At 48.3% G+C, this 15,000-nt stretch overlaps 1 protein-coding gene and 1 long non-coding RNA gene across 3 annotated transcripts in view; one reads left to right on the top strand and one right to left on the bottom strand.

Annotated features, from left to right (window-relative positions):
• Positions 1–8,088, bottom strand: part of LOC121706094 — an 11,997-nt gene extending 3,909 nt beyond the window's left edge. Inside the window, exons 1-2 of the long non-coding RNA XR_006030968.1 lie at positions 7,928–8,088; positions 4,131–4,137 (exon numbers count right to left, since the gene is read on the bottom strand). This is a non-coding gene — a long non-coding RNA (uncharacterized LOC121706094). The remainder of the gene's footprint in view (positions 1–4,130; positions 4,138–7,927) is intronic.
• frmpd2 (FERM and PDZ domain containing 2) overlaps positions 1–15,000 on the top strand; it is a 66,543-nt gene that overhangs the window by 30,920 nt on the left and 20,623 nt on the right. For both annotated transcript variants that reach the window (XM_042087559.1, XM_042087558.1), the window contains exons 18-20: positions 1,023–1,130; positions 7,296–7,412; positions 14,753–14,928. In XM_042087559.1, the coding sequence (XP_041943493.1) occupies positions 1,023–1,130; positions 7,296–7,412; positions 14,753–14,928 (401 nt within the window). The remainder of the gene's footprint in view (positions 1–1,022; positions 1,131–7,295; positions 7,413–14,752; positions 14,929–15,000) is intronic.

Raw genomic sequence — 15,000 nt, 5'->3', positions numbered from 1 at the left:
AGAAGTAAACCCCCTCTCCTTGCCCCGCTCTCTCTCGCGCTCCCTCTCCCTCTCTCTCTCCCTCTCCTGCTCAATGAACACAAGCAAGGACGCATAGAAGACGACTAGCTAAATTACTATTAAATCCGCTTAGCATCATTAGCATGCTGCACAAGTTGACTGATCATCTCAATACCAACGTTTCCCAAAAGGACCTGTCCCAAGGAGAACAAGTATTACATTGAAACTTAAACACACATGGGAAAACTGAACAGTCCAATCAGTAGACTATGATAGGCTAAGCTAGCCAACTATGCTACTTTGTTTACAATATTTCCAGGCTTCAACCAGACAGCTGAATTAAAGAGGTAGAGTTGTAATAAAAAAATAGCAGGCCTAGGCTATAGGCTAATCTGCATAAAGTGTGCTGTCATAAATATAGATAGATAGATAGATAGATAGATAGATAGATACTTTATTGATCCTCAAGGGGAAATTCAAGAATATAACGCTGAGCAGGGTCTCAAATATCAGTCATTCAGAAAAATATTTTTATATCAGGATATAAAATAATAGATATATTATATTGTAATCCTCTAGTGTTCTAAGGGAGGCTATTAAAATGTTATTTAATAAAATGTCTAGTCCCCCCCCCCCCCAAAAAAAACTCATCGAGAAAGAAAAATCGAGATGTGTATCGAACCGTGGGTCAAAAATCGTGATACAAACCGAATCGTGAGGTTGGTGTATCGTTACAGCCCTAGTGGATTCAAATAAAGAATTCCAATGTATGTGTGTGTGCGTGCGTGTGTGTGTGTATGTGTGTGTGTATGTGTGTGTGTGTACGTGTGTGTATGTATGTGTGCATGCGTGTGTGTGTGCGTGAGTGCGTGTGTGTGTGCATGCTTGCGTGCGTGCGTGTGTGTGTGTGTGCATGTGTGTGTGTGTGTGTGCGTGCGTGCGTGTGTACGTACGTGTGTGTGCGTGCGTGCGTGCGTGTGTACGTACGTGTGTGTGCATGCGTGCGTGCGTGTGTGCATCAGGTATAGTGATTGTAGGAGAGGACAACACAGGGCGATTGGATCTGGGAATCTTCATCGCCTCAGTGGTGCCAGGGGGACCCGCAGATCGGGATGGACGCATCAAGCCAGGTGACACACACACACACACACACACACACACACACACACACACACAGACACAAAACACTATAAGACAAAGAAAACGTTTTGTATTACTGTTAGTAACTGGAGTTAAACTTGAGAGTGTTGGTGTAAGTAACTGGAGTTAAACTTGATAGTGTTGGTGTAAGTAACTGGAGTTACACTTGAGAATGTTTGTAATAAGTTAAACTTGATATGCAATTGGATATTTCAATGTGGTAATATGGTGGCAGCATGGAGGGGAGTGTCTCCAGGACGCTGGTTTCACTGTTAAGCCTTCATGAGGTGTCGTGGGCCTAACTTAACGAAACATCGGTGAATGAGGGTGCCCACTTGATAACCCCAATGACATGCCGCATACTATATAGGCTACTGCTGTTGGATGGGCCATTTGTATTGTGCTTGTGACCATTTGTTGGCGGATTTGTGGGTAGTGTGCTTTTTAAAGTTAAACTTGAGCAGGGGCTTCTGAATGTGTTTTTTACCTTGGATTTTGGCACAAGGGATTTTAACATCTAATCCTGTGTATTAATGTAATACTGGAGTAGAATTGGACATCATTAACATTATAAAGTGCTGACATTATTAACTGCAGTTAAACTTGAGAGTGTTGGTGTAAGTAGCTGGAGTTAAACTGGAGAGTGTTGATATGATTTACTGGAGTTAAACTGGAGAGTGTTGATATGATTTACTGGAGTTAAACTAGAGTGTGTATATGATTTACTGGAGTTAAACTAGAGTGTGTTGATATGATTTACTGGAGTTAAACTAGATTGTGTAGATATGATTTACTAGAGTGTGTAGATTAGGGCTTTGACTTTTGCCCAAAAATCATATTTGAAGTTCGTTTGTTTATTAATATTAAAATTTTAATATATTTGAATATGTATTAATAATATTTTGACCATTAAATGTCTTCAGTAATACCGATATTGGTATCAAACTTAAGTTCTATATGTTCTGTCCACCAGAGGGCAGTGTATCAGTCAATGTCAATAGACTACGTGCACGAAAGGCTGAGTATTTATCCGTGTGTTAAAATTGTTATTATTGAGCATAGGGCTGGGCGATAAAACGATAGCGATATGTATCGCAATAGACATGTAATCGATCAATAAAAAATATGTTCGATAGAACATTCATAATTAAAAGCAACACACACCTCCCGCCTTACGTTGTCCATAAATAAATAGGCTAAATATATCTTGCATTGTAGCTCTGTGCAACTCGACCAGAGTAGGCGGTAGAAGTAGACCTACCTCAACACAGACTCTCCTTGCCCCGTGCACTCTCTCTCTCTCCCTCTCAACAGGCGCATCCCTCCTCAGCATGCACAGGTAATCCAAACATTCACAATTGTGCAAGACGACTGGCTAAATTGCTATTAAATCCGGTTAGCATCATTAGCACGCTGCACAAATTTTATTTAATTTTATTTTTATTTAACCCTAACCCACTTCCACCCTTCCAACCATACACAATCACAACACACCACCAGGATCCACCAACTTACAGACTCACACACATACAACACAGACAGTTGACACACACACTACACCACACTCTACACCTCCCCGCACTCTTGCTAACACAACCACACACCTTTCCCCCTACATAATATCACAAGCACATGCAGCAGAACCACTACCCCAGCGTCCCACATTGAGAGTCACAACACAGTTTCACCACACAGCACACAGCCAACCTGAAACAAACACTACCCCCACCACCACACACTCACCCAGGCCAACACATACACAACCCCTCAACCACTTAGTAGTACACACCCTCGATAATATAGTTTCCTTATCCCCACAGCACCCACCAGAGGAGGAGAGGGAGACTCCGGCGCCTCCGCAGCTGGAGAGGGCGATGACGAAAGGGCGGACTCATCAAGTCAAACGATTTGTCACAACCGCAGCTGAGCCCTCTCCATCAAAAGCTGTGGGACTGCCGGAGACACCCAACCCTCCTATCCCTTCCACACCCCACACCTCACCACACACCATCTCCAACCTCCTCCTACAACCCACACCACCCACTACACACCTCTTCCACCCCACCTACCACCGTGCCCTCAGAAACAAACTGGTCAATTTCAATACACAAACCACTAGTTTTCATAGGAGATTCCAATCTCAACAGGATTCCCCCCTTCACCCATCCCGATATACAAATTGACAGTTACCCCGGAGCCACCACCTACCACTTTGCCAAACTCTTACAGAAAACCACCCCCCTTCCCCAAGTGAAGTCGGTGGTCTTGTCAGTGGGTCTCAACAACAAGGACCACGACCCCAAAAACACCAGCATCAGACAGTTCCTCATCCTCTACAAACATGCTTCTACAGTTTTCCCCGATGCAATGATACACATTCCCCTCATTAATTTTTCACCCCGCCTCACTACCCAACAGCAGGCCAATCTCACTCACATTAACAACTTTATAACTTCCCACTTCCCCCACATCCCCACTATCCCCCCAGACACCTTCCACACCACCCAAGATAACATACACTGGACACCCCATACAGCTCATACAATCTTTACACATTGGTGCCAATATTTACATTTTCAATAACTCCACCCATAACCCTGGCCCCCCCAACTCCCACAACCCACCCCCCCTCCTGCACACTCACCCCCTCTACCCACTCCCACCCTCCCTCATGATTTAATCATGAACCTTTCCACCCTTTTCCAACCCACTTCCCCACAACGCTCTCTGTTGGAAAGGGGGCTTACATTCATTCCACACACCACTCGCATGGACCGGGAGGAACTCCAGAGGGACCTACACCTTTATCACCGCCACCTTAAAATACTCCATCACTTGTCCTCAGAGGACACCTACACTCCCACCCCTTTCACTCTCCCCTCCACTTGGGAACCCCACACTTCACAATTAGATAAGAAATTAGTTAAGCACATTCACAGGGACAGGCAGGCACTCAATTCCTTTCTCAGACTCCTCCCTCCCCCCACCACCAGTAACCTCACACTAGCAGAAAAACAGGCCATTTCACAACTCACAAACAATAAATTTATAGTCATCAAACCGGCGGACAAGGGTTCTAAAATTGTAATCATGGATACCCATCACTACCTCACTGAAGCACACAGACAGCTCAACAACACCCAGTTTTATACACCCATAGCACAGTCCACCCAACCCGCAGCACAGTCTGAAATCCGCCGGTTAGTCACCTCACTTTATCAACAACACTTCATTAACCATAAACAAAGTATATTTTTACAAGGACCGGACCACCCCCGACCACGACAATTTTATCTCCTCCCTAAAATTCACAAACCCCCACACACTTGGACAGTTCCCTCTCAGGTTCCTCCTGGTCGTCCCATTGTGTCAGATTGCAACAGCACCACATACAACATTTCCATCTATATTGACTCCTATCTTAACCCCCTTTCCAACAGACACCCTTCCTACCTCAAGGATACATACCACTTCCTCACCAGGCTTCGACCCATGGCAGTCCCACACCACACTCACCTCTTCACTTTAGACGTAGATAGCCTTTACACCAATATCAACACCCCCGCCGGATTACAAGCAGTTCAAAACACTTTTCAAAAATACCCAGACCCTCACAGACCGGACACCATCCTCCTGCAACTTTTAGAAATCTGTCTCACTCATAATGATTTTAACTTTGACAATAAACTTTACTTACAAGTACACGGGACTGCCATGGGTCAACACTTTGCACCTTCCTACGCCAACATCTACATGAGTGAGTGGGAGCAGGCCGCCCTAGCCAAGTGCCCCCTTCAACCCACTTTTTACTTTCGTTTTCTGGATGACATCATTGGAGCTTGGCCACATCCCCTACAGGATTCCAACACTTTTTTAGACACCTTAAACTCACATCACCCATCCATCTCACTTAAGGCCACTATTGACCCAAACCAGATTAATTTTCTAGACACCACCATCTTTTTCACCCCCATTTCACCTACACACACATTTCACCTTTCATCTACACACAACTCTTTCAAGCCCTCCGTAAGAGGCACTACTCTAAACGTTTCCTCCGCCACATCAAACACTTGACTCTGGCCGGCCTTGCTCCCACTCACTCATACACCCCAAACACTTGCCCATCACCCACTCCCACACCAGACCTTCCTCTTAACCCCAACCCAGACCCCAACCCAGATCCTAATCCCAACCCTTTTCCTAACCCCAACCCCTTTCCTAACCCCAACCCTCTTCCTAACCCTAACCCCAACCCCAACCCTTTTCCTAACCCCAACCCTCTTCCTAACCCCAACCCTGACCCACCCCATCTCCTGCCCCTTATTAGCACCTATTCACACGGCATACAACACTTACACCGCACACTGAAACAACATTATACTGAATTTCAAACAACACACCCCACCTTCCAACACCACACACTCATCTCTGCATTTAGACGAAATAAAAACCTCAAAGACCTCCTCATACGCACCACCTTCACCCGTCACTTACAACCCCCACCCCCTAAGGAAAACCTACATTTCACCCCTCACTTATTCATCACCAATATCCATAGCCACTGTTCTGCACCCACTAACCCATTAAATTTAGACACTCCCAATTTAGTTTATGTTATCACCTGCACTCACTGTCACATGCTGTACATCGGGGAAACTGGACATACACTACGCACACGCCTTAAACAACACCTGCACAACATACAAAAAAATACACTCAACACTTACCTCGTCACACACTTCCAGACGCACAACATCACACATTTGAGGGCCTGTGGCCTTGAAGGGAACCCAGGCTGGACAATTTTACAGAGGAAAAGAGCAGAGAGATTGTGGATTTTAACTTGGATTGTGGAACTTCAAACACTACACCCACAAGGTCTTAATGAAAAATTAAATTAAAGTTTTAAACCACTCTGTGTCTTTTTTATAACTCCTCTCTTTTATCTCTTCTTCTTAATTTTTATTTGTTTTTATTTTATTTCATTTGACTTTTAGATGGGAATAGTGGGGCGAGAACAACTGGCCAGTGCATAATAGTTAAAACAACTACATACTAAAATAAATTTTAATTCTAATTTCCTAACCCAAATTGACTTCTAGTCATCAAGTTCTAATCATCTCAATCCCGATGCAAATGGAAAATTATTTTCCAAGACTCAAACGGGCATGTCCCAAGGAGAAAAAGTATTAATTTGAAACTTAAACACACGTGGGGAAACTGAACAGTCTAACCAGTAGACTATGATAAACTAGCAAATGTTAAGCTACTTTGTTTACAATATTTCCAGGCTTCAACCAGTGCTGCTTTTCATTCAGACTTGTGCACATTTATTTATTTGAGTGTTTTTCATGATTGTGTTGCTATTTCTTTTCCCTGTTTGCTTTGATTGATAACTGAGGTGATTAAAATCAGAGGAGGTTTAAAATAAAAGTGTCTATTATGTCTATGTGGGAACTCACTAAGCGTGAACCAGGATGCTAACGTCACCTACAGGAGCCCAGATGACCAATAATAGCCTTGCTAATGAGCTCACGATTTTACTTCACCAGGCGTGAAAAAAACCCTCGGAATCTGAATTGAAAACAACGTTTACAAGCAAATACATTTACAAAAAATAATTTCCATAGGCTACAGGCTCGAATATTAAGAGATCCCTAAAAATTCGTTCGAATATCTTTAATTTTTCAAATAATTGAATTATATTCAAATAACGAAGTTCGGAGTCAAAGCCCTATTGTTGATATGATTTACTGGAGTTAAACTAGAGTGTGTAGATATGATTTACTGGAGTTAAACTAGAGTGTGTTGATATGATTTACTGGAGTTAAACTGGAGAGTGTTGGTGTTAGTAGCTGGAGTTAAACTGGAAAGTGATGACGTTATTAACTGGAGTTAAACTTCTGAGCCAGTGCTGATGTTAAAATGAGAGTGTTGATGTTAGTAACAAGTTAAACTTGCAAGCCAGTGTTGACGTAGGTAACTGGACTTACATTTTTACGAGCCAGTGTTGATGTAGGTAACTAGAGTTACATTTTTACGAGCCAGTGTTGATGTTAGGTACTAATGAAACTGGAGAGGAAGTGTTGGTGTTGGTGTTGGTGCAGCCGTGCTGACTAGCGCCCCCTGGCGGTGTCGGTATGTTGGTGCAGGTGGGCGTCTCATCTCCCTTAACCAGATCAGCCTGGAGGGCGTCACCTTCACTGAGGCTGCGGAGATCATGCAGAACAGCTCCAGTGAGGTGGAGATCATCGTCTCACAGCCAAAGGGTGAGTGTGTGTGGGTGTGGGTGTGTGTGTGTGTGTGTGTGTGTGTGTGTGTGAGAGAGAGAGCAAGAGGTGACCTCTTTACCTAGCAGCTGTGTTTGTGTGTGTGGGTGTGGGTGTGTGTGTGTGTGTGTGTGAGAGAGAGAGCAAGAGGTGACCTCTTTACCTAGCAGCTGTGTTTGTGTGTGTGGGTGTGGGTGTGTGTGTGTGTGTGTGTGTGTGTGTGTGTGTGTGTGTGTGTGTGTGTGTGAGAGAGAGAGAGCTAGAGGTGACCTCTTTACTTAGCAGCTGTGTGTGCGTGTGTGTGTGTGTGTGTGTGTGTGAGTGTGGAAAAGTTGCCCTCCAGTTAAACTTTTCCCCAAATGCTCCCGACGTTGTCCCTACACATAACTGACAAACATTTCCCGACACACACCTGCACACGGCACTTGGCAAGTTCATTACACGCGATACCGGTTTAGCGTGTTCTGAACACATTCATATTTCACCGTCACATAGCGTCACACATATTTCTGTACTCACCAGTCTTCATCCACAACATCTCCGCAAGCCGCGAGGTACCCGCTGGTTTTGCTCCACCAAACATTTCCACCACACGCACCAGTATTCCCACGCCATAGCATCTACACTGACTGCATTCACTTCCTTGTTGTGTGTCCCGCCATCAATGGTCCCCCGAGAAAACCCGAACTGTCAAAGTTGCAATCTTTTTGTATTTTTTTTTGTTTTGATGGCGTGTCTGTAATGGTGGTTAGGGTTTTGAACTGGTTTTAGGGAAAGAGAAAGTATATATATATATATTTTTATAGCGTAAAATAAGGGTAAAATTGTTAGGATCAAGGCAAGTTTATTTTTGTTATGATTAATGTCTTTATTTTGTTAATTGTTTGTGCACTACTCTCCCACCATTTTGAGTGACGTTTCTAATGGGTAGGCCCATAAAAAGGCTGAGCTTCTGTCATTCGAGAGAGAGTGGCATAGGGAGAGCAGCTTGCTGTGAGGCTGAGTCTGGTTTGATTTGCGAACATTTAACTCTTTGAATCCCTATTAGTTTTGTATTGGTTATTTTGTTTAGTTAAGTCTTTAAGTGTGAGCAACCCTCGTGTTGATTTTTGTTTGTAGCCTTTTTTCAAAGTTTTTGTTTATCACTTTTGAACACTGTAAATAAACCAGCACTCTTAGCACAAAGTTTGCACTTGTCTGTGGTTCGTCAATGTCTTCGTGTACCTTGGTTGCCTGAAAGAGCGCGCATCCCCTTTGTGAGTTTGGACCGTGAGGTCTCATTCTTCACACGTGGTGGCAGCGGTGGGATTGTGGCGCCCCCTAGGGCACTGAGAGAAAGGTTGACTAGACGAGCCCAAGTGCGTAGTAAGGTGGCGTACCGACGGTTGAAAGACACGGGCAGGCTGATGTCGACCCGCCAAGAAGATGGCGGGGAGGGGGTCGAAGACCTGGTGCCTGAAACAGACGGGGAGAAAGTAAGTGATGCACCCGACTTCGCCTCCATGTTCAAGATGCTCCAGAGGGCTTTGAGCAACCAGGAGAAGGAGGCCGTCAAACAGGAGCAGAGATGGAGGAACGTCCAGGTCCAACTCAACACTGTCCACGGCGAACTGGAAGAAATGAGGGCAAGAGTTCCCCCTGCAGCTCCAGGGGCCGTTCCAGGGGTCGCCTCGGCAACGCCTGCTGATGCGGTAGTCGCCTCCACGGCGCCCCCTGCTGTCGTCGCCTCCACGGCGCCTCCTGCTGCGGTTCCTGTGGTGCCTCTTGCTGCACATCCAGCGATGGTCCCTGCTGGCCCGAGTAGCCAGCCTGCTACGCTGCCAGCCTCCCTGTGGATGCCTGCAGCCCCCCAGCACCCAGTGATGAACCAAGGAGGACCAGCCCCACCAACCTGGACCCGAGCGTCGGTGCCCAAGATGGAGGAGGGAGATGACGTCGAGCAGTACATGACCACGTTCGAGAGGCTCGCTGCTGCATACCGGTGGCCCCCTGCTGACTGGGCCACGTTCCTGGTGCCCTACCTGACGGGCAAGGCGAGAGCCGCATACGTGGCTATGGATCCTGCAGACGCCAGAGACTACTTGAAAGTGAAAGACGCCATCCTGGCCAAGTTTGAGATAAACTGCGAGGTCTACCGTCAGAGGTTCCGGGACCCTCGCATCCAGCCTGGCGACACGCCACGAGAGTTCTACAATCGGATCAAAGACCTCTACACCAAATGGATGAAGCCCACAGAGAAGACTGTGGAGGAGATCGGAGAGACTCTGATTCTGGAGCAGTTCCTGCGTTCGCTGGCTCCTGATGTGCGCGTGTGGGTCAAGGAGCATGATCCACAGACCGGACAACGAGCAGCAGAACTGGTGGACTCCTTCCTCGCCGCCCGTCGTGGACCGAAGGACTTCCGTTACCAGGGCTTCAGCCAACCTGCGGAGAGGGGTAAGTCTGCGGGCTATGGTGCGGGAGTGGGTCCTAGGGGTGGGGATCAGCGTAGGGGTCAAAGTAGTTGCACACCTCCACACACACCCAGAGCATCTCCACATGGACAACCTGCATCCACTCAGTCCGCACCCACAAGTACTGAGCCGTTATGTCACCATTGTAGCAGGCCCGGACATTTCATACGTAACTGCCCTGACAAGCGACCAAGAAGTTTTGGTCCCAGTGCTCAGGTCACCACTACCAGTCTGCCAGAAGTCCAGAACAGAGTGCAGACTGTTGATGTTGCGGTTAATGGTAGAGCAGCTAGAGCCCTTTTAGATACCGGTAGCACCCAGACGCTGGTGCAACCCCACCTGGTTAATCAGCCAGGAATGCTGACAGGAGGATGCCTACGGGTGCGGTGTGTAAATGGCGACGAGCACCGATACCCTCTAGCTGAAATATGCCTGCGTGTACACGGCCACACATACACTCTCAAAGCCGGAGTAGTGAAGGGCCTCCATCATCCCATAGTGTTGGGCCAAGATGTTGCAATTTTGCCAGAGCTGGTGCAATCTACTTCACCCATAAGTATGGTTGTGACCAGATCTCAGGCTAAAAGAGTGGCAGATGGCGAGACAGAGAAGCAGAAGGTCTGTGAATTGTTCCCCTACTATGATGAAGAGATTGCGCCCCCCGACACAAACAGGCCACGCAAGGGCCGGCATCAGCGCCGGCGTGAAAAGCTGATTCACAGAGTTGAGTCCATGACGAGTGCAGAGCAGAATGTACCCCCCACTGCAGCTCCAGATGTTTGGGATGTGCCCCATGATTTGAAATTGCTACAAGAGCAGGACGAGACGCTCAAAGATCTTTTCAGTAAGGCCACTGAAATTGACGGTGTGAGCACAGGCCAGGCTAAATCCCTCTCTGGGGAGGACTATTTTGTTAAAGATGGGTTGCTCTACCACCAGCCAGAGGGTGGCAGCACTGAGCAGCTGGTTATCCCCACTAGCCTGAGACCTAATATTCTCAAGCTGGGTCATGACATCCCATGGGCAGGTCACCTGGGTAGTGTGAAGACCCTGCAGAGAATCTCTAACAGATTTTATTGGCCCGGCTTGTACACAGACGTTCACACACACTGCAAGACATGCCCCACTTGTCAGCTCTCCAGCAAGCAGAGGGTTAAGCCATACCCACTTCAGCCTCTCCCTGTCATTGAAGTCCCCTTCACCAGGATAGCAATGGATATTGTCGGTCCCCTTGAGCGCACACAGACAGGTCACAAATACATCCTTGTAATCTGTGATTACGCTACACGCTATCCCGAAGCTTTTTCCCTCCGCAAAGTCACCGCCAGAACCATTGCCCCTGCCCTCCTACAGTTATTCTCCAGGGTAGGGATCCCACAGGAGATTTTAACTGACCAAGGCACAGCATTCTTGTCGAACACACTTAAGCAGGTCTACAGGTTGTTAGGGATACGGGGTATTAGGACCACTCCCTACCACCCGCAGACCGACGGGCTGGTGGAGAGGTACAACCAGACCCTCAAAAGCATGCTGCGAAAGTTCGTGGGTGCTAATGCCAAGGACTGGGATCGCTGGCTCCCTTACCTCATGTTTGCATACCGTGAGGTACCCCAAGCCTCAACCGGGTTCTCGCCATTTGAACTTTTGTATGGGAGGCAAGTGCGGGGCCCTCTGGATTTGCTGAGGGATGCCTGGGAGTCACCGAGCGCCACTACCACGAACATCCTCACCTATGTGATCGCCATGAGGGAGAAGATGGAGGAGATGGCGACCCTGGTGAGGGAGAACATGGAGAACGCTCAACAGACCCAGTCCAGCTGGTATGACAAGTCAGCCCGACAGCGCACGTTCCAGCCCGGCCAGAAAGTTCTCCTGCTCCTGCCAACAGAGGAGAACAAGCTGCTGGCCAAGTGGCAGGGGCCCTTCAGCATCAGCCGGAAGATGGGGCCAGCCACCTACGAGCTGGCCATGCCTGGGAGGAGGAAGCCACAGCGGGTGTTCCATATAAACCTGCTCAAAGAGTACCACGACAGGAAGCCGCCAGTGAGTGACCAGCTCATGGTGCAAGCCGTGAGGGAAGAGTATGACACCCCTGAGCAGTTTTTCCCCACTGACTGCATAGCAGGGGAACCAGACTTCTCCCATCTCACTGCAGAGCAACAGGAAGAGCTGCGGGCTATCATCCCAGAAGGCCTGTTCACCGGGCAGCCGGGGACTACTTCACTGGCTGAGCACCCGATCCACCTGAAAGAGACCACCCCGAAGCGGCAGCGAATGTACCGGGTTCCGGAGCGGTTACTGCCTGCTCTCCAGGAGGAGCTGCAGGTGATGGAGCGACTGGGCGTCATTGAGCGCTCGGACAGTGCCTGGAGTAGCCCCATTGTCCTGGTGGCGAAGAAGGATGGCACCATGAGGTTCTGTGTGGACTTCCGCCAAGTCAATGCCCAGACCCACTTCGACGCCTACCCCATGCCACGGCTCGAGGAGCTGGTGGAACGGGTGGGTGGGGCCCGGTTCATCACGACGTTGGACTTGAGCAAAGGGTACTGGCAGGTCCCGCTGGCCAAGGAGGCCAGACTCTACACTGCCTTCCGATCACCCCGTGGGCTGTTCCAGTTCACAAAGATGCCCTTCGGTCTCCAGGGAGCGCCAGCCACCTTCCAGCGGCTCATGGACCGTGTGCTGGAAGGGACTGGGGCCTTTGCTGGTGCTTACCTGGATGATATCGTGGTCCACAGCGCCACCTGGAGGGAGCACGTGGAACATCTAGCCGAGATCTTCAAACGCGTCCACGAGGCTGGGTTGACGATCCAGCCCAAGAAATGCACCATTGCTCAGCCCGAGGTGCGGTACCTGGGTCACATTGTGGGCCATGGTGTGATCCGCCCACAAACTGACAAGCTCGAGGCCATCCGCAACTGCCCGCGGCCTCAAACCAAGAAGGATGTGAGGTCCTTTTTGGGTCTTGCAGGGTGGTACAGGCGCTTTGTGCCTAACTTTGCCACCATGGCGGCGCCGCTCACTGACCTGACCAGGAAGTCTGGGTCAGCAAGGGTCAGGTGGGAGGAGCCGCACGAGAGAGCCTTCACAGAGTTGAAGGAGGCTCTGTGCAGCGATGCAGTTTTGAAGAGCCCTGACTTTGACAAGCCATGGACAGTCCAAACTGACGCCTCTGGGGTTGGGCTGGGGGCGGTCCTACTCCAGGGGGAAGGCGACCAACAGCGGCCAGTCGCCTACATTAGCCGCAAACTGTTCCCACGAGAGACCCGATACTCAGCTGTCGAGCTGGAATGTCTCGCGGTGAAGTGGGCCTTGGACACATTCCGTTACTACCTTCTAGGTAGAGACTTTCGGCTTGAAACAGACCATCGAGCACTGAAATGGTTAGGCCAGATGAAGGACACCAATGCAAGGGTAACAAGGTGGTTTTTAGCGCTGCAGCCCTTTAAGTTTGAGGTTGTTTACAGGCCAGGAAAGCACAACCTGGTTGCTGACTACCTGTCTCGCCACCCCTGTGTCGAGTCTCCAGAGGAGGGGGGAAATGTGGAAAAGTTGCCCTCCAGTTAAACTTTTCCCCAAATGCTCCCGACGTTGTCCCTACACATAACTGACAAACATTTCCCGACACACACCTGCACACGGCACTTGGCAAGTTCATTACACGCGATACCGGTTTAGCGTGTTCTGAACACATTCATATTTCACCGTCACATAGCGTCACACATATTTCTGTACTCACCAGTCTTCATCCACAACATCTCCGCAAGCCGCGAGGTACCCGCTGGTTTTGCTCCACCAAACATTTCCACCACACGCACCAGTATTCCCACGCCATAGCATCTACACTGACTGCATTCACTTCCTTGTTGTGTGTCCCGCCATCAATGGTCCCCCGAGAAAACCCGAACTGTCAAAGTTGCAATCTTTTTGTATTTTTTTTTTGTTTTGATGGCGTGTCTGTAATGGTGGTTAGGGTTTTGAACTGGTTTTAGGGAAAGAGAAAGTATATATATATATATTTTTATAGCGTAAAATAAGGGTAAAATTGTTAGGATCAAGGCAAGTTTATTTTTGTTATGATTAATGTCTTTATTTTGTTAATTGTTTGTGCACTACTCTCCCACCATTTTGAGTGACGTTTCTAATGGGTAGGCCCATAAAAAGGCTGAGCTTCTGTCATTCGAGAGAGAGTGGCATAGGGAGAGCAGCTTGCTGTGAGGCTGAGTCTGGTTTGATTTGCGAACATTTAACTCTTTGAATCCCTATTAGTTTTGTATTGGTTATTTTGTTTAGTTAAGTCTTTAAGTGTGAGCAACCCTCGTGTTGATTTTTGTTTGTAGCCTTTTTTCAAAGTTTTTGTTTATCACTTTTGAACACTGTAAATAAACCAGCACTCTTAGCACAAAGTTTGCACTTGTCTGTGGTTCGTCAATGTCTTCGTGTACCTTGGTTGCCTGAAAGAGCGCGCATCCCCTTTGTGAGTTTGGACCGTGAGGTCTCATTCTTCACAGTGAGCAAGAGGTTACCCTCAGCAAGGTTGCAGAGATTAGGTTCAGTATAGCAGGTGTGTTTGTGTGTGTGTGTGCGTGTGTGTGTGTGTGTGTTCGCGTGTCTGTATGTGTGTGTGTGTGCATGAGCAAGAGGTTACCCTCAGCTAGGTTGCAGAGATTAGGTTCAGTATAGCAGGTTGCAGAGATTGTGCAGAACAGCCTAATAAGGTTGAGAGTAGCAGGTGTGTGTGTGTGTGTGTGTGTGTGTGTGTGTGTGTGGTGTAAGAGAGTGTGTGAGCGTGAGTGAGTGTGAGAGTGTTTGTGGACAGTCCTATATCATTGTGTGTGTGCGTGTGTGTGATATGTCTGTGTGTGTGTGTGTGTGTGTGTGTTGCAGGAGTACGACCATTGTGTGTGGGCCGTATCCTGCCGAGGAACTACGACTCCCAGAGTACCCTGCTGGCCGACAGCCGGCAGACGGACGAGGAACTGGACGAGCTGGTGTCCGTCATGATGACGCCCAAAGCCAGCAGCAACCTCCACGTGCCTGAGGTCCGCATACGCAACGCACAGGTAACCACACACACACACAGGTAACCACACACACACACACTCACAGGCGCGCGCACACACACACACACACAC

The sequence above is a fragment of the Alosa sapidissima genome, chromosome 3 (assembly GCF_018492685.1).
Source record: "Alosa sapidissima isolate fAloSap1 chromosome 3, fAloSap1.pri, whole genome shotgun sequence".
Classification (NCBI taxonomy): Eukaryota; Metazoa; Chordata; class Actinopteri; order Clupeiformes; family Clupeidae; genus Alosa; species Alosa sapidissima.
Note: the sequence above shows the minus strand (reverse complement) of the source record. Positions and strands in the feature narration are given on the sequence as shown.